Source organism: Alosa alosa, chromosome 13 (assembly GCF_017589495.1).
Source record: "Alosa alosa isolate M-15738 ecotype Scorff River chromosome 13, AALO_Geno_1.1, whole genome shotgun sequence".
NCBI classification, from domain to species: domain Eukaryota; kingdom Metazoa; phylum Chordata; class Actinopteri; order Clupeiformes; family Clupeidae; genus Alosa; species Alosa alosa.
Genome location: NC_063201.1, coordinates 16,102,245 through 16,123,069, shown reverse-complemented (window position 1 = coordinate 16,123,069; position 20,825 = coordinate 16,102,245). Strand labels below are relative to the sequence as shown.

General features: G+C 40.6%; 1 protein-coding gene across 1 annotated transcript in view; it reads right to left on the bottom strand.

Moving 5' to 3' along the window:
- npr1b (natriuretic peptide receptor 1b) overlaps positions 1-20,825 on the bottom strand; it is a 62,733-nt gene that overhangs the window by 25,849 nt on the left and 16,059 nt on the right. Inside the window, exons 4-6 of the mRNA XM_048260417.1 lie at positions 17,382-17,569; positions 13,667-13,780; positions 9,507-9,645 (exon numbers count right to left, since the gene is read on the bottom strand). Coding sequence (XP_048116374.1) covers positions 9,507-9,645; positions 13,667-13,780; positions 17,382-17,569 — 441 coding nt within the window. The remainder of the gene's footprint in view (positions 1-9,506; positions 9,646-13,666; positions 13,781-17,381; positions 17,570-20,825) is intronic.

Here is a 20,825-nt window from a genome sequence, read left to right as displayed (position 1 = left end):
ACTGGAAGCTCCATACAGCTTCAGGAGGAAGCTTTCACCTGCTTGTTGATTGCCTTATTGTTGCATTGATGAATGTGTCAAGTAGATCATACTCTTTCTTCTTATGCACCATATTGAATGCCTTACGCTTCCCATGGCGATACAGAGCAGATACAGTGTCACATCCAGTTATATCATGTAACACCATCAGATATTTACTGGTGTTACCAATGCTCCTTATGTGAATTTTGTGTTATTGTCACATTAATGACCTTGTAATCTTGGTTAACTTTAATTTTAGCAGTGTGTCAATGGTGAATTTGGATTCCTTGTATGAGAAAACATATATTTTAACATTTTTATTGCATTTGTATTATGTTTTAAGCCTGAGATATGGAAAAATCTCCAAATAGCGGCAATTTTGGACGCCATCTTGAATATCTCAGAAAGCACAAGGGGGATTCACGGGGACTTTTAGTATGTCATTCCTAAAGGTATTCTGAACATATCCTGAAAAATTCAGCTTGTTACTAATTTGTTCCGGGTTTGACTCAATTTTGAGCTAATGCTCTTGGACTATTGGGGGCAGAGAACAGACTATTGTAGAGCAACTTGAAAGACTTGGCACAGCAATGGCTCTGCAAATTAATGAATTACCTGGGTTTCTAGGAAGAGGGGGGCTCTTCCTAGAAACCTAGAAATCCTATAAAATGGATGCAAAAGAGCGTTGGTTGGGGAACTGGTGTTGTGAAAAGACATTGAGTGGGGGCTGGAGACGGGTCAAGGTTAGTGCCATCTGCGTCATGCAGTCATTATCTACAGTAGGCATCTGCAGCCCTTTGTTTAGTCTGATTTTAATCACAACTCTGACTCATTCGAGTCTTTACACTGAGATTGGTAATGCAAAAAGAGAGCCTTGTAAGTCTTCAGCGATCACATCACCACATCTGAATCCAGCTGTTATTACTCTCCTAACTTATGGCCTCTGTGCAAATTGGCAGGAATACATTTTTATCACCAAGAAACATCATGCATGCATTTGCAAAAAGTAATTTATATGTAAATATCGATATAACACCCAGCAGGGAGAGGGGGTTAGATGGCTCCTATTAAAGTAAAAGAAAATATGCTGAGTAACTCCAGGAGTGAGGCTGACAAGTTGAATTTGACATGCTCACAAAGCCCTTCAAACCCACACCAGAGAGGCAGCTCATTCGTTAATGGAACAGAACCCAAGGGAAACATGTTGCAACGTGATCTCATCTAACCCACCGTCTCCCAACTTGGTTCTCGTGTCAGACCACTAACCCTCTTTTTCTCTCTCTATTTCTCCCTCACTTCCTCCATACACTCTTCCTCAGATGGTCGTTCTGACTTCATTTCATACTCGTTATTTTGAAAATGATGTGTTACTGATAATTATGTGATACTGAGTTACAAGCTTCATCTGTATGTGAACTTTGTGACACTGTCTTTAAACTACTGAACACTATTCTAGGCTGCTCTCCTGACAAAAACACTTTGAAACATATAAAATGATGAAAATTAGTAAAACTTTTTATGGGCTACAATCTAAATTCACTCTACGTAGTGCTTAATAATGTATTAACAAAAAGGCCACACCATACATTCTATTTCAAAATGCCTGCCAATGAAAGGTACAGAGCAGGAGTGAAGACAACAATGAGAAATGAGGCTGAAAAGCTGAGTCAAGTGGACAAGGACATGCCCATGAAGCGAGGGTCACATATTGCAATTCAAAAGAGGCACGACTGGCAAAAACCTAATTTGTGGCACACTGTGCACTAGAGCAGCCTAATTGCAGAGTACAGTCTTACAGTCAGAGGCAGAGTACTGTCATATGAATGCAAACGGCAGCCAAGCTCCATATCCTCAAAGTATGGAAACCTGTATATGATGGCAATAACATCAATCAGATAAAGCTATGAGCAAAGGAAGGACGAGGGAGGCAGGAACAACCGTGCTGGGAGCGGATTAAGGAGAAAAAGTTAATATATTTTCAACATTCTATAAAACACGTAGGGATGTTAACCTACACTTGCCATTCTTGGTCAATAGATTGACACTACACTGTTCCTTAATAATAAGAAACACCAGGGACAAAATCCTCAGACAAAGCTCCTTCACACAGTAAAGCAACAATACTGACACACTGATACCGAGTTTTACAAAGCCCTCCGACTTGTCACTTTTGTGCCATTATACATCATCACATACTGTACAGAGAAGAAAATCTGTAAAAAAATCTGTATCATTGTGTCTGTGTCATTCATATGTGTCTGAGTAGGCAATATCAAACTAAGAAGGTAAGTCGGTGATCTTTGATCCAAGCAGTAAGGATGTTTGTTATTATTTAGCCCACATTATAGCCTAGTATACTGTAGATTTTTAAGACATCAGTCAGATCCTTTTTGCACTCAACTGATAAATCGGACCTGCTATTACGGGTATTTTCAGTTCACAATGTACTAGCTATAAATAGACCAGAAAATATAACACATATAACTGTGCTAGGAAGGTGTGTATGGAGGGATAGGAAGAGACCTGTTTGATCCGAGTAAGGATGGGATTGATGAAAAAATGATGAAGGGATATATGATTGTAACATACCTTCAGTCAAATTCATACACAAATAAGGTTCAGATAGAATAAATGAATATTAGCAGATTTGTATTTCCAATGATGTGTCAGTGTGGAGAAATGCAGCTACCATAGTACCTATAGTAGATGTACATGAAAGTGCATCTCACTGCATGGATTCAGTTCAGCATTTTTATGTAACCAAGGCGCTAGGCTCAGGAAAAGCCAGAGAACGGTTGTCATGCCAAACCAAGCTTTGGCCATGCTGAAGCGGGAGGCTGAGAGGAGAGCCTGTGGTTTCTGGTGAGAATACATCAGGATCAGCATCCCTTCTCCATCACCACATGCCAAGATACAGCCGTGAGTTCAATGCACTCTGGCCAATGGCATGGAGAGATACAGGTAGAGATCGGAGCTGCCGTAGAGTGATGGCTGACAATGACGAGGAGAGGAAGGGGATTAGGGAGGATGAGCCAGATGGACTGAGGGAGATAGGGAAAATGAGAGGAGGCCGGGCTGCTGGAGGAAGCGGAGGGAGGGCTGACAAGAGCATTTTCCAGCTGTGACAGGTCTGGGTGAGCCTGATAGGCTTTGGAAGGTCTGGCTTAATAATAATGTCCTTCAGGCCAACTCTGACAAGACCTCACAGGGTCTGGCTGTACACTGGTTATTTGAGGGCTTCAGGTGCAGCTTGTACCAAGAGGGGGAAGGAGAAAGATACTAAAAGAAGTATGTGAGGGAAATATCTCTGAAGGAGAAAAACAAAATATTGAGATACAGAGCACAAAGGAGATGGCAAGGAAGGTAACAGGTGGGGAGGGAAACAGGCCATGACAGACAACGTAGAGACAAATCACACAATTGCATGTTATTTGGTGCGGCTATGGCGACCAAATTCTGCAGAGTGGTGAATGGTCTGAATGCTGAATGGTCAATGTGACAGTGAAGTGCTGGGTCACTCACAAAACACTTTCCAAAAATAAAATGCATTAAAATGCTTGGAAGCCTCTCATCCCCCCCCCCTTCGTTCTAATGAAGTGATTGCATTCATTACGCTCTTGTGATTGGTCCAGTCTGGCATTCTTATAACGGAGACAACAGCTCTGACCATGTTGGTAGGTTGTAAGGGACCCAGCTAAGAGGAACAGGGAGCAGGTGGTTGAAATATATGAGCAAAGAGACAAGAGAGACAAGTATGGAGAGCAAAACAAACACTTGGGAGTTGTTCAAAGAGATGTTGCAAACATGCGCTGTTTGTAATATAAACACCATAGAATGAGGGAGGGAAGGAGAGGGAGAAAGACAGAGAAAAAGTGCATACAGAGTGCATACATTAAAGCAGGGGTCCCCAACCTTTTATGTACCATGGACCGTGTTGTTTCCTATTTTTTTTCACGGACCGGCGGGGGGGTTCCATGTTCCATATGTGTTGTGCTTGCATTACTTGAAAAGAACTAGCTCCAGTTATGTATGAACTGTGAAGGTAGCGATCTCTTAAACATGTGAAAAACGTGAACTTGAAGAAGTGAAAATTGAACAATATGAACTATGAATATTGAACAACTTGAAGCTACATCTAGTGTGAACATGTTTAAAAAATATGGGAACAAAAAACATGGGAACTAAACGTGCATTACGAATATAATCAGTGGGAGCCCTGTGCTTGTTTCCCTGCAACAAGAAGGTTCCATCTGGGGGTGATGGAAGACAGTGACACCCTCAGTGTGTTTGAAATGTCCAGTCGATTGCGCAATTTGGTCTTAGCTGCAGTCATTGCCGAAAACCCGGCCTCGCATACACACGTGGTGGGAAATGGTAGCAACGTTTTCAGCGCTTTTACGGATCTCGGAGCAGAATATCTCGGGATATTCTGCTTTGGTTTTGATCCAAAAACCTGCCAGAGAGGTTTCCTTATACACACTCTTAAGACCACCGTCATTTGCAATTTCGATCAACTGCTCTTCCTCCTGCGCTGACAAGTTATGACTATTCGGGATATTGACAAATGGGTTGCGGACCCACTCATTGGTTTGCCATGGATCTTTGGAGGATGGGAAGTAACGCTCAAACTCATTTAAAAGCGCAACAAGGTGATCGTGCACCAGCTGCGAGAGAAAGGGCCCTGCCTCAGTCTCTCCCAAAACCCCCACTACTGTTTGGAACATATCAAATACACCCCGGTCCACTCGTCGTCCCCACAAATCAAGCAGACAGACGTAAGAAAATAGACCTTGCAAAATGCAAACATGCGTGCAATCAAACAACTGCATATAGGCCTATGCCATGTAAAAACGTGACATTATTGCGAATTAAATTTAATTTAGTTTGCATGCATTTTTTTAAAACTCATGTCGTAGGCTACGGCCCGGTTAGGAATGTCCCGCGGCCCGGTACCGGACCACGGCCCGGTGGTTGGGGACCGCTGCATTAAAGGACTAACAGCTGGCCACAAATCTTTGCCATTACAGGAGGATTTATTTCTTGTCCCCTATCTTAGTGTTTGATAAACAAGTGGTCCTTCACCATCAATAAAAGACATGCAATAACATGTCCCGTAGGATGTCTTTAACGAAGCAATGGGAAAGGGGTCCACATTACAGAAGGGTTGTTTGAACAGTTGTAAATTGCTGTGCATTAAGCACAAATTAATATACAGTATGTGCAGAAGAATTCACGCTCTCAATGTCTCCGTTTTAAATGTCAGGGCCCGGGCAGGAAGTCTTTACCAATGAAGTGTGGAGATACATTGAGCCTCGTAAATGGGTAAAACAGTGATTTATTTGCATGGACTTCGCGGCCCTAGCCCGATGCGAAGCACCACTATTGAAAAAGCTGTTGGTAGCATCGGGCTAACTAGCAATTTTCCAGATTTTTGGAGTGCACTGTCTGGGGACAAGCCAAGATGGGCTATGAGACATAATGAGCCTCTCGTTCACACTCGGTATCATGTTTCAATACACTTTAGGTCAATATCACACCGGAATTCTCCTTTAAGACTCTCTAACAAAATAGAGTGCTGTGATTGGATGACGTCCACGGCGTCAGCCAATAGAATTCCCTATGGTTTGCTACTAGACGTACAGGCTGAGCAAATTAATTTGCCGCCGCTAGGGTGCGTCTAGATTTCTAGGCTAGTTATCAGCCTGATAAGAGGAAAAACTAGCAGGTTTTGTTCCTTGACTTGTGTTAAAGCACAGATTGTGGCGGAGGATGTAGCACAACGCATAAAAGGTCCAGAGAACTCTGAGGCAGACATTATCACACAAGAACCACTTGTTTATCACACTATATACTTTGCAGCGGTAATGATATAGATTTAACAGACCTCCGAACGTTGGGAAGGCCCATTCATGTGAATGAAACTTTCTGCAGCACTCTGAAGAGTCGTGTAATAATTTCAAATAATTATCCTAATCACAAATATGGCCTCTTGAAAGTTCTGAAAATCTCTCCTCCTTGGCAAAAGTTCATTATCACAACACACATAGATTGCACTCATCCAGAGTCTGGGAAGTTGGCTTCTTTAATCATCTCAGTGTGATATTGTCTGCCTCAGAGCCGCCTGGACCTTTTGTGTGTTGTGGTAGACTACATCCTCCACCACAGTATCATTAAGTAAAATTATTGCTATGTGGGACACTCTAGGACAAAATGTGCCACAATAGACCCATACAATCAGCCATTTGTAGTGGAACCATGGTCTGTGCTTTGATTATAAGTGAAGAGACCAATTACATGACACAAAAGCTAAGATGGATCCCTGTACCTACGTTTTTGGTTTGAGTAAATTGGCTAGTAATAGCGACTCACCCAGCAGAGAGGTACTCAGAGTTAAACATGGATAATGTGACATTGGTTCTTTCCTAATAATGTTATGTTAGAAATTATTCTTTCCTTAATACAGTTTGTGTTGTTTCCTTTTTTTTAATTTGTTACACAATATGTGTTGACAAACACAACATGCATAGAAAACAACACAACTTGCGTTGTTTAAACACATTTCTGTGTCCAGATGGGGACAACACATTTGTTTTAAGTGTGTGGCATTACATCAAATACTTCTTTTTACACAGTGTAGAGTTAGCGTCTTTCAAAATGCATGGCATTTTACTACGCAAATTACACAAATATCTACTCAAGTTAAAGATTTCTTTTTAGGAAATGTCATAACTCCCAAGCTCTTTCCCACCAGCAGCTGACAGTTTCCATAGCCCAGTGATGTAGTACTCGAGTCTGGTCTTTCAGACCGAGTCCTCGAGACCAACACATTTTCATATAAAAAAAAAAAATCAAAATGAAATTTCACGGCGGCCACATCTTTGCCCCTTGTTGGTCTTGGTGCCCCCTTCTTTCAATATTCTGCTTTGCGTCCGTTTAATAGCGATTTTTATTTAGCCTATAGCCTGTCAAAATAATCTTAGCATCACAGCGCAAACTAATTCAGTCTTACACAGTGGAGAAAATGACAGCGCATGGCAAGACAGAAAGTGCGTCCAAAGAATTCACCCATTCTTCTCAGTTGAAATACTAGCTATCTCTAAGCCTAATCATCACACAGGCACATGTATCACATCACATGAAATAACTTTTTCTCAGCTTTTAAACAATGTTAGCCGCTAATTGCTGTGGTGAACGGTTCGCAAGAAAAGTAAATAATATAATTACATTTAATCATAACGTCTACATAAGGTGCTACACCCATCTCCCTACCCATTCATCTCGGTGGAATACTTCACGAACCCTTCGTTCAACACATGACAAACCATATATCAGAATAAACAGCAGACCTTACCGAACACAAAGGTGTAAAGCAGTCCCCTGTACAGTAAGCCGTTCCAGAGTATTCCGGTTAAATTAAAAATGTAATCTGCAGCAAGTCTACATTCATGTCTCCAACTTTGGTCTTTAGGTTTCAAAATGTGTTTAAATCGTTCTTCATGATTTCATAACAGGCCAAATACAAAATAAATGTTACAAATATTGCCTAGATATAGGTAAATATTAAAATCAGAGGATATACAGCTGAGTAAGAGTTTGTGAAAGGAGTCTTAATGATCCAAAAATGCTAAGCATGCATCTAGGTTGCATCAGTTTCTTAAAGCTGAGCTGTGCTTAAATTGTTCGATACATGATTCCATAACAGGTCAAATATAAAATAAATATAAATATTAAATATAGCCTAGACATCTAAATATTAGATGATCAGATGATTTACAGTTCTATGTAATATGTCATGTTTCATGTTTTTGTAATGTTTCATACAGTGATTAAGGTCTACTGCTGTGAATAGGCTAAATACAACTTTGATTATTTTTATAGCCTACTACTGTATAGTTAACTTTGGCCTTGGTGCCCTGACATGTGGCCTTTGTGCCCCCCACCAAATATGCCCAACTGAAGGCTAAGTGGCCTTGCCCCTAAAATGGTGAAATTCCAAGCCTGGGCCTAACTGTTGATTATTAATTGGGGTGATATTAAATCATATGAAAACTAACATGTTTTTATGGTCTTGTTCTCGACTCGGTCTCGACTCCTAAAGGACTCGGTCTCAACTCGGACTCGGCTGTATTTAAAAACCAACGGACTCGGTCTCGACCCTTCAAAGACTCGGTCTTGTCTCGGACTCGGCATAGGCGGTCTCGTCCCCATCACTACCATAGCCTATAGACTTTACCGTAATGAGTCTATAATGACCATCTATATCCAACCAATTTGTACAGATAAATGAACCAACATATAAGACCTTAAACAAGCATATCAGGTTTAAGAGCAAATCTTTCCATAATGTCACATCTCATTATTGATCCCTGCATGTCTATCCTGTCTGCTCTATGTGTGTGTGTTCAGCTCCCACACACATCAAGATCTAGACTGGAGGTGTTATGGAAGAGTCTGTTAATTCAGTCTCTTAGTGGCTCTGACTTTTTGAGAGCATGATGTCTGAAATCAAAGCATAATGAATCACCACCACCAAGCCACATTTTATCTTCCCATTTTGTTGTATGTTTGATTGGAGTTGTTGGATAGAAATAACAATGGAAATAAAGAGCATACTACAAAATCAGTATGTATATTTATAAGGGGCAGTTTATTCTCTGAATGTAACCTACCATTTTCATCCATATCTTACTTAATCAATATCCAGGTTTAGGTCCATACCCCCATAAACCTCTTCAGACTCACAAGAAAGACTCATGTTTAGTTTCGATTCAAAAGTAAATCATCTTAACATGTGTTTTTTTTAAACAGTCTCGTCTGATAGGCTGTCCCTGTCCTATGCTACATCCAAGTTGTTGCTTGGATGGTTTTTAGGTTTCACCTGCCAACCCTGGTCCCTTCGCTCCGTCTCAAGGCCACAAGCCACAAGTGAGACTGCAAAACCACTCTGCAGCTCAATCTTATCCAGCAACACTCAATAATTCATCCGTCCACACAGGGACACTTTGACTTTGATGAGAAAATCAAATCAATAGTTCCAAGAAAAAATAACACTGAGAGAGAAAGAGATTTCTTTAATCACTGTTATCTACCTCAGATAGGAATGAAATATCAGACACAGGGGAGTGAGTGTTCGACACAGGAGGTTCCTTCAACACATGGGGAAGAAGCTCGACAAATTCTGTACATTTGAAAGTCTTAAATGATATCTGTGTTTGAGCAGTGGAAAAAAGTGAAAGGAGGTTTGACAGGTTTGAAACATGATTTGAACTAAATTAGATTTCTATCCACTAAGCCTGGATATTTTCCCTTCTGGTTCCAATCAGCATCCACAATTCACAACAGGACAGTATCATTCAATACAGAAAAACAGAGCTCACTGAAAGTCAGTTGGCTTAAAACCAAAATGGCCAACCAGACCACACCAAACCACACCAAAAAGGGCCACAGAATCACAACAGAAAAGAAATCTTAATGACCAAACTCACCGTGGAAAGTGCGGTTCCACATCCTCTTGGTGATATTCTCAGCCACAGGCATCATGCCCTCTCCTCCCGCCATGGACTCATTAAGAGCATGAGCGTACAGCATCAGACCATCATAGAATCCTCCAGAGATGATATTCATCTGTAGGACAGAGATAAATGTTACATTTACAGTACACGTATTGACCATAGGAAAGCTTTAGTTCTCTTGATAGGTCAGGAGACCTTGGTGTGATCTCATTATTGATTCAATTATTGATCACAGATATTTCTCCAAAAACTTCTTGGAGAGTAGGAGTTTGGAACAGAAATGAGATGAGGCACTTTATATGCTCTAGAGAGAAACAGAGGATGTAAGAAAGGTGACAGTAAGGCACACAAAGGAGAGTAATGTAGGCAAGGAGTAATTCACATCAGGCCCTAATCATCTCATGATATCAATGAAAATTCTGGGTTCGAGGAGGTGAAAAAAACAGACGATTTTTGTATTTTTATATTTCCCGAATTCTACTGGAGAACTCATTAGGGCTTGTCCTTCTACTATCTTGCATGCTTTTTTTCTAAAAGTTTTAAACCCATTTCATCTTCATTGTGCCCATTTTGTTTCTGCTTCATCCACTCAGAAACTACTTTCATTACAGCACAGGTGGACATTTTAATCAAGCGAGTTTAAAGTGTCATTAAACCATCTTTAATAACAACTCTTCCTTTCAATTTGAATTGAGAGGGTTGGAGAATTGAGAGATAATCAGAGAAAAAGACAGAACGAGATCACTTCCCTACTCTTATGCAAACTCATAGGCCTACTGTAGAATCCAAGTATCTCCAAAAACAAAATATTGTGCACTTTGGTGTACTGTACTCGATGTCTGGAAATGTTAAAAGGGTTAATTCAAATATGAAATATTAATTCAAAGTTCAAAGAAATCCAATGGGATTTCATTAGATCATGGTAGGTGTGGTGATTAGCTAAGGGTAGTCACTTGCCAAAATAAGTATGTAAAGAGGCCAAGAATAATGAGGCTGAAATAATATTGTATAATCATTTCAATCCATCTGGTCAGCATTTACTAAACCAACAACAAATTATTTATTTATCAATCTTGTGGTGGAGAAAGTCTCCACATTTTCTTACAGCTAATAAACAAGTAAAATGTATATTAGATAGACATTGACAAATAATGCACAGTATGACTGGTATGGCAAACACCAGCAAATAATTAAATACACAAATGGTATCACAAATACCAGTATAACGAATAATCTAGGTTATTAAACTGCATTCAAACGGGTAGCTGCCAACTTCACTGAGGAAAATTTGAATTTCATGGAGGCATCATGTCATAAGCTGCTTTCAGACCTAGCTAGGTGTAAGTCTGCATGTTCAATGGATGTCAAGCAGTTGGACCGTATATCTAAACAACATAACCGGCTATTTGGAATTCTGAACTTATATTAGACGGCTCTTACACTAGCCTACTCCCCTAGTATTTCCAACGGACATCATGTAAATGAGCTTGTGTCTGAACGAAGCAAAGAACATGAAGAAATTCTGTTAATGTGCATGTTAAACCATGCAGGGATTCTGTTCATGTGCATCGGTGTCGTTCACACATATGACCGCATAACGTCAGCATGTTAGCATCATATCTGAATCACCCGAAGGGTCGTTTGAAAAAGCTCCGCATATCTGAAACCTACGACAGAGTATTAGGGCCACACATGAAGAAAAAAATATTTTTGCCATGATGAGATTAAACTCGACATGTCGACTTTAAAGTCACCATGTCGACATTAAACTCGACATTTTGAGAATAAAGTTGAAATGTCATGTCGACTTTAATCTCGACCTGTCGACATTAAACTCGACATTTCGAGAATAAAGTTGAAATATCATGTCGACTTTAATCTCGACGTGTCGACATTAAACTCAACATTTTGAGAATAAAGTTAGTTTGGAGAGAGAACAGCTGCTCGGGACGATTGAAAAGGAGGACGAATGAAACATTCAAGTTTTCTTCGAGTGCAACAACGATAGACATAGGCCTACAGCATGTCGACAAAACATAGAACACATTAACCTCCGTTGCTCAGTTATTTGGATGTGCGGTGGCCTTACCCACGTAAAACAGAGTGAAATAACATTTTGTACTATAGAAACATTATATCATTGGAAACATGTATTATTCTAGCTATATAAATGGCATAGTGCATGGTATTTTCATAACCGCGAGATACAGCGCTTCACGATGACTGCAATGAGTAGTTACCAGAAGACGCAATCTATCTGAATATCTGCAATCTAGCAATCTATCTGAAATAACACCTATTTGAAGTAGGCCTATTATTCATGTCACATATTGTGTGTTAGTGTAGGCTACATAGCTTATAACTGTAGGCTATGTTTTAAACTGTATTTCGAGTTTAATGTCGGCATGTCGACTTTAAAGTCATGGCGACTTTAAAGTCGACAAGTCGAGATTAAAGTCGACATGGCATTTCAACTTTATTCTCGAAATGTCGACTTTAAAGTCAACATGTCGAGTTTAATCTCGCCATGGCAAAAATATATTTTTTTCTTCATGTGTGGCCCTAAATAGAAACCAGCTATTGAGACACAACATTTCTCCGAAAAGGAAAGGACAGAGACTTCCAGGTTTAGAGCTGCACTACCCTGACCCCCACTTGCTACCTTGGATTGATTGATTGGTTGAAAATGGAGTTTCTTTGACCCTCATTTCATGAAATATACCACAGAGCTCATGCTGCACCATTCCCATCTCCTCCTTTTAACATGACTCTCTCTTACCAGACCTCTTCCTCATCCACTCCCTAATTGCTCACTGAGTGCTGAATCACAGATGGACTTTGGACCTCTGGATGCCCACATCAGGGTACCCTGTCCTTGCCTGCCTCTTGTCTTTCCTCAAAGAACTTTTGGCCACCTTCATGTCTGCCCAAACAAATAACCACTCAAACACATTTCTGGTAAAGAGAGTAAAAGCCTATGACAGGCGAGGAGGAAGACCGCAGATGCCTTGTGAGGACAAAGCACCATGTGACAAAGACAACATACCCACTCAAGTCCTTGCTCTGGAGATTTTTCAGAGATGTACATTAGCCTACCATCAATGACTCAGTCATCTGCAAGTTTGCAGCAGAGTGAATTCAGTGGTAGATGAATAATGTAGCACAGATTAATTACTCCATACAGAACAATCACTCAAAAGGTACATACACACAGACAACAGAAGTATATTTGGTTTGTTTTTCTGCATGTGAATCTGCAGATGTATGTCCTATGTAGTCACAAAACAGCAAACATTAAAATGAACATTAAAGTGAGTAACTGATTCCATTTTCTTCTTTGTGCTTGCTAGATAAAAAGTACAGAAAAAAAAATAGACAGTGAGTTACTTCATTCCTTGTGTTTGGAAGAACATATGAAGCCTGTCTCAGTTACTGAGTCCAGCTTTTTGAGAGAAGGAAACAATCCAGCCAACAATCCAGAGTTCCATTTATTGTACATAACTACTAGTCTGGAAATCCAGACGCAAATCTAGAAAGACCGTCGACTTCAAGGCACCTAACCCTAACCTTAACCCTAACCCTAGTACCTTCCATGCAGCGCTGCCTGGAAGACAACGTCGGGGATTTAAAACACCAACTCGAGGGGCTGCACCAAGCATGTATTTGAAAATATCACTGCACGCAATTGGATAACACTGCGACTAATGCTTACTGACTGGTTCCGGACTTCGACATTGTATCACTGTCATCATTTGTTTAGCTTGCCTCTGGCCCACCTATATCAGATACACCGATGTGATTGGTGCAGCTCGGATCCAAGGGCATGGGTGATGAGCATCATTACTGATTGCCAGAGTGACTCGCTGAGCAAATTCAAATTGTGCTTTCGCGAGATCTCTGGATTTCCAGGGTGCATAACTACTACAGCTTTCAAGAAAATATCAACCTGGGTCTGGAAAAAAGGTGCTTAAATGTTCATGCTATGTCCAGTTTGTTTCCTCAGTGTCACAGTCAAGATAGCAAACCCTCTGCTGTAGTATCTATCACTTCCCATCTTTGACACTCGTTCCTTTTTCATATCTCATGATAACTCATCCCATTTTCCCCTCTGCTTTACAAGAGTGTCCTCTTACCAGTGAATCCTCCACGGTGAAATTGAACATCCTCTTGGCATCTGTTTTCAAGTTCATCACAAAGTCTTTGTATTCTGGGTTCTGGGGCTCCGTGTAGCTCAGGATCTTCACGCTCTGTGAGGTTAACAAGAAAAGGAGGCAGATTCTTGGATTAAGAATTATCTTGCTGACACTCTATTAATTCAAGCCATCACCTCTGATGAAACATTAGTTAATTCAGTAGTAAGGAGTTTTAGTCAAAAAGTAGCAAACAAACTGAAAAGATATGGTAATTCTTACAAACACCAACAACACACAGCCAAATAAAAGCACTAACAAAAGGATTGCTAGTAGCATGCTAACTTGAGTCTAGTTTTGTACAGACTACAGAACTGCATTGTGCATAGCCTAAGCTGCTAATTGCAATGACAAGTGTGTTCATCTGTCCTTCGGCTGACCAAATACCATGAAAATAAATCTGAAGACGATATCATAACTACCGGTAGGCATATGCGCATAGGCATAAAACAACCTACCCTGTTTCTTTGAGAGAAAAAAACATGCATTATTTGGACAGTTTCATTACAATGAATAGGACTCTTGACATTCTGAGGTCCTCAAGGACAGCCTTACATTATGTAAGTGGTGGGTAGGGATGTCAGGTACATACATCATTCAGAGGTATGCCCCCCCCCACAGCACACATGTCTTCCTGTGCTCTATCATTAGTCAGGTACTGATTTATATCCCTCCATTATTGAAACAGTCCATCTTTCTCACTTTCCTTTATGCGTTCAAATATATTTAAAGGTGCAGTCAGCGATTTAGCAGGAAGTCACGTTTGTTTGTGTTTATGTTTATATTTAAAATTATTAGCAGACACTTTTGCCCAAAACAATGTACATTATCCTTGAACCAAGGACCAAACGAAACATGCCAGAGAGGTAGCTTACCCCTACCTTCAGTATTCCCAGAGAAACTCCACGCAAAGTTTCATTTTTATTAAGGGGACAGGCTGCCCCTATTTTGTTTCCAGTTTTCGGAGCCTGGGCTACCTACAGAGACTAGCGGTCGTGAGGAGATGATTGCTGAATGTGACAAAAAATGTCCTGGGATTGAAATTGCGTAAAATCTCTGACTGCACCTTTAAGCACCTCCCTTCACAAAAGATCAAGATAAATAATTACTAACTTTTTCATGACACTTTTCCACCTCTTAGCTTCAGAATCAATCAAACAACGTAATAGACACGTGACAATATAAAACACATGGCACTTAGCAGTCAAAGTAGATAAATATATGTTCAAGTTCTCAGAAGATAGTGCACATCTTGATAGATTATACTGCAGCTATTTCGCATTAAATGGTGCATATGCATTTTAAAACTATTTATATTCTTTCCAATATGCACCTAAACACGTTCTAAATGTTTGCTCAATAGCCTTTTGTCAGTCCCCCTTCCTAAAAATAAACACACACAGAAAACATATACCGGTATGTTGTTCCACTGCTTGTCTCCCTGCACGCACGCACGCACACATGCATGCACGCACACATGCATGCACACACACACACACACACACACACACACACAACTGCTGACCCTGCCCTAGTAGATCTTGGGGTCCACCTAGCTATGGAAACACTCATGAATACAGATGTGTCTTTGCATTTTCCAGACATTTTCCATGCACAGACATTTTCCAGGCACAGCTTTCCCACATCTACCAGGTAGGGTGTTCTGTGGTTTATTCCTATGAACTTGTGCATATCACAAGGCCATAATAACAATTAAAAGAATAAACAAAATATAAAAGAAAGTATAAAAGAAAATACAAATAAAATGAAAATAAAGAAAAAAAAAAGGCTTCAGAAAGCATTTGAGTTGCATTGGAATTAAGCTTTACACAGTGTGATAATGAAAAGAGTGGTGGTGGTTGTGGTGGGGGTGATACTTAAAGGTACTGTAAGTGATTCTGGATGATGTTGCCTCTGTTTAATATGTTTAATATGATATAATTATAATTATTAAATTATACACTAAAGAGTGAGACAGATATAGCCTAGTGTTTGCAGGGATGATAATACACAGGCCAAACTATTATGGACAAAAATGCATTGGTTTCTTTAAAACTTAGAAATGTATTTTAAATATTTGTTTTACATAGTCATAGTAGGATCTTGTGCCATTTCCATACCTGTAGGGTAATGGAAAATGACCTACTATAAGCGGCAAAGAGACAATCCTCTGCCCTGGTGTCATTAGGTATTACCACCACATTACTGCTGGCAAATTGAAGCCAATTTACTTTTAATTTGCATTAACCGTGATAAATTCCTAATTAAATCAATGACTCATCAGTCATTCATGAAAAAAATAATCATGCAAAGGGTCAAATAATTACTTGCCATGGATGGAATAATAGTACCTAGAAATCTAGATGCAACCTAGCGGCAGCAAATTTAATTTGCTGCCCGCCCGGGCTAGTCTAGCAACTCTTGCGAGCTGGACAAATTAAACTTTGATAGGGCCTATCACATTGTGTATAGAGTCGAGTTGAAACGGTTCGGTATGAATTCCCTGCTACTTGAAAACAAAGGTGGATGTTGCTGTTGGCGAACAGCGTGACACGAGTTAAGCTTTTTTTTGCCAAAAGTTTGAACTGATGGTAATTTTTGATACCATAGATTTAATAGAGACCCAGTCAGACCAATAGTATGAAAAATCAGGAACAGAGTTTATTTACAATGATGCACATCAAGGGAGAGACAGCATGACTTCACCTAAAGATCCATCAGCTGCTCTAACTAGACAAGGAAATAGTTAGGGTTTAAGTATCCTTCCAGACTGACGGGAGATGCCGTTGGTCATCCCATCTCACGTGGACTACACTGAATCAGACTCTAATTAGTGGCAACCTGGCAATCCGGAGCAGATAGCTACTGATGCAGCCATGTAGAACAGTGAAACACTGCAAAGACATAATATTCCCGCTTATCTCTAAATACAGTCACACACAGATATACACAGGGACAGTACAGATATCATACAGTCATTACATAGAATCATACTTTTAGTATCAAAGTGACCCACTAATGAGAAATGCAGAACATTAAACCACATATTGGAATATTGGGTATAATGCAGAACATTAAACCACATATTGGAATATTGGACATAATGTTCTATTCCACTTTCTCTCAGAACTAGCCAACTAGCTTCGCTGGTGGAAAAAACGCATGGGACTCATGAGTTGTAGCGCTATTCTATTGCGTGCAGAGGGAATTTGAAAGACAACCAATTATCCCGCCCCTCGGACTGAGCACTGCGAATGGTGAGTCCCCAGACCCTACATTTTAATATGGGTCTGACTCGTCAGGCTAGAATAATAGACTTGTTCGTATATGTTTAGTTAAAATGGTTAAATGGTTCCACAATGGACCCTTAAACATTTATGTTTTTTCTGTGTGTAATACCACTACAATTCATCACATAATTTTACATTTTAAACTTAGACTGGGTTGTTCATTAGATGGTTCATTGAAGGTGACAATGTGTGTGCCACTTTAATTGTGAGGGATAATTTTATGGCATATGTAAAAGATATAAATATTTACCTTTTTTCAATAACGTTTGAAAGGGACAGAGTATACAGTCATACAAATAACAATGTGAATATATACATTAACCATTGGTGCGCATGATGCATCACTTTCACATGTGTGAATTTCCTACCTGAAAAGCCTCTTTAGCAATGGGATCATCCGGGTCATCCCTGGCCCATGGGCGGGCATACTGTGAGTTGAGGCTATGTCCGAACACGTCGATATAGAAGAAGACATACTTCTCCTGAGGCAGTCCTGCCTTCCTGAACTGCACCATGATCTGTCGGAAGATGTCTGGTGAACAGCAGGCGAATACCACTGTGGACAAGGGAAGAGGGTCGTAAGGTGTCACGCAGAAGGGTGCTTACACATTTAGTTTGTTTTAGTCCTCACAACAGGATAGTGCAATCCTCCCTCAACCCAAGGTGGTATAGTCTACTTGGCACAACGGTGGAAGCCGGGAATTGAATTCAAATAATTTCAAAGGCAAAAGTATTATGACTGTTATGTCTTATGGTGAAAAAATAAGCAAATGTTCTTTTTTGCTGGTAGTGAAATGGCAGCTCCCACGTGGTCATAGGATACACAGTTCTCCTGTATAGATGCAGGTGTTTCATTTCACTTATTTAGCTCATTTCACAATCCAATCCTGACCTGGAATGGGTGCTCTGTTTAAAGTGAAAGAAAGGACACGTAGACACAGGGGCTTGCCAAAGAAAGATTGGTGATCCATCAACACACACAATAGCGTACAAAAAAAATAGGAGATGTTGATGCAATCAATCAGCGGAAGAAATACTAAGAGAAAGGAGTCTAAAAAGAAGCATTGGTACACAAAAAGAAGAAGGAAAAAAATATCATGCCCCCAACAGCTATACACATGTTCATTTGTTTAATATTAGGAACTGTAGTCTGTATTGGAATGGAGCTAAGAAAGAAACAGGAGAACAGAAATAAGAAGTGCTGAAAATAGAGAGGAGGCTCTGAAGCACTGGAGTGCCTGAGTAGAGCTGACGACTCACTAGCGAGCACCTGATAATTGGCTCAACTGAACACCTCTTCTCCTCACCACACCAGACTGTGTTTACTGTAAACAACAACATAGTATTAAATATGCATCAAGATTGATGTGAGGCCAATTTCACCCTCACATTTAGACCAAGATGAAAACAGAATGGGTGTCAAGCAAGGCTGATAATTATGTTGACAAGGAGACACATGCTGGAGTGAATAATGAGTCTAATTGTGAGTCTCAGGTGATGAACGCGATAGAAAGAGCAATACATACATGATAAGATACATAGATACAGAGAGAGAGGATTTGAGAGAAAGAGAAAGAGAGAGGGAGAGAGAAAATTAGAAAGATAATATGAGAAATGGGCCTAAATTGTGAGCAAAAATCATTAAGGGAATGAGACAGGAACTAAAAGAAATAAAAGAGGCACAAAGAGAAAGTGGATGTGAGGGACAGTCAGGCGATGCCTGAGATAGAGATGGTGATGATGAAAATCAAGCGGGACTCGGTGTTCTCAATCGGCTCCGACAGGCTCCATTAACCCTGATCTAATCACTGGAGGTAATAACACAGTGGAGCTGCTCAGTGCAGCTTTGGCCCCACCGAGAGCCCCTCATTTGCACCGAGCAACACAGAGTAATAACCAAAGGCCACTTCACAGACTTACTGTTGAGCAATGGTGTTGGAGAGGGGTTAAGTGTGAAAATACTGGGCTTTCCTATGTATTGTAATGGCTGTTTGTTTGAGTTATAGGACCAGAAACAACAGTGGAGCGCATTTAGGCAACAGTTGGAGATAATGGCTGGATTTACTTTTACTTTAGTTTCCACTACGGCAGTGAAGGCAATGACACAATGACAACATGACATTTACAACAACTGCTCCATGTGCCTATCAGTTGCTGCTCCATGTGCCTGTCGGTTGCTGTCTCAGTAGAATGGCAGTCTCAGTTGCCCTAACCTCTGTGTGAGCAGGATCAGAAGCATTCCATGTTTAGTTTTTGCTTTAAGCAGCCACCAAACTGTCAACCATTAAGGACTTATTAATGTCACAGGCTACCATAAACATCATACTGTATCATTTTATCATGTTTCTCCTTATTTTCAAAAGGTGATATATTTTTGGTGCTAGTTCATTACTGTAGTATATCCTCAGTATAGTAGTTGTAACGCATTTAGTGTATATTTTAAGGAAGACACGGAGACCAGTTAACGTGTGTGCCACTGTATTCTCGAACCCAGGAATCTGCATACAAAGCATGTAATCACAACAAGGGCACTACGGTATCCACAGAGGGTCAAACTTAAGAAGCCAATATACCACAATTCCCTCCACCTTTACTTTAATAGTACCGTCAAAAATTAAATAACAAATCAGTCCCTTATTATACTATGATCTTTTCTCTGTTGCAATTATGACATTCTATTAACCTTTGTTTATGTCACCAAATTGTTTATTAAACAAACTTTCACCTAAACTAGGGAAAGAGGGTGGACTGCCTCATTTCCCAGACAAAACCCTGGAGATTATTTTGCCCCAACGTAGTGGGTTAGTCTCTAGACTACAAGGAGAGTCTGTCTGGAGGGCGTCTAACTCTCTCTGGATAAGTACGGTCAGTGGGTATGTCACTCATAGTGTCACCGGAGGTGGGTGGCATGAAGTACGGCTGGTGTGACGTCACGCCTTGAGTAAACACCTGGACTGGTGGTGGTGTACCAGTCCAGGTGTCCTCGGCAATCTGAGCAGAAGGTTCATCAGATTGGGATTGATCCTCCAGCTCTGGAACATGGAATGTGGGCGGAGGTTGGTCGTCACTGGAACCTGATGTGGGGAGCAGTTGATCAATGTGCCTCTTCCAGATGCGATGATCACTGTTTTCAACAGTGTATGACACTGGACCACTTTTCGCCACCACTGTTGCAGGTTTCCATTTTTCTTTGGTTGTATAGTTCCGGGCAAGAACCTGGTCTCCAACTGTGAAACTCCGTAATCTAGCTTTAGGTCTGCTCTTTGCCTGAGCTCTTAGTTTATGGTGTACAATTTCTTTTGCCTTTTTAGGCCTTAGAAGATCAAGGCGGGTGCGAAGCTGTCTATTCAGCAGAGCTGTGGCAGGGGATACCTTTGTGGTGGCATGAGGAGTATTTCTGTAGGACAACAGGAAAGCACTGAGGCGCCGGTTAAGAGATTGTGTTTTTGGTGACGATTTGAGAGTTTGCTTCAGGGTTTGGTGAAAGATAATATGAGAAATGGGCAAAATTTGCACTGAGGCGCCGGTTAAGAGATTGTGTATTTGGTGACGATTTGAGAGTTTGCTTCAGGGTCTGTACGAATCTTTCAGCGAGCCCATTCGTAGCTGGTTGATATGGGGCAGTTCTAATGTGCTGAATGCCGTTTTCTTCCATGAATGTCTTGAACTCTTCTGATATTAGCCGTGGGCCGTTATCACTGACAAGCTGCTGGGGTAATCCGAAACGACTGAAAATAGACCGAAGCTCTTCAATGGTTCTTTCTGCCGAGGTGTTCTTCATCACTACCACCTCAGGCCATTTGCTGTGAGCA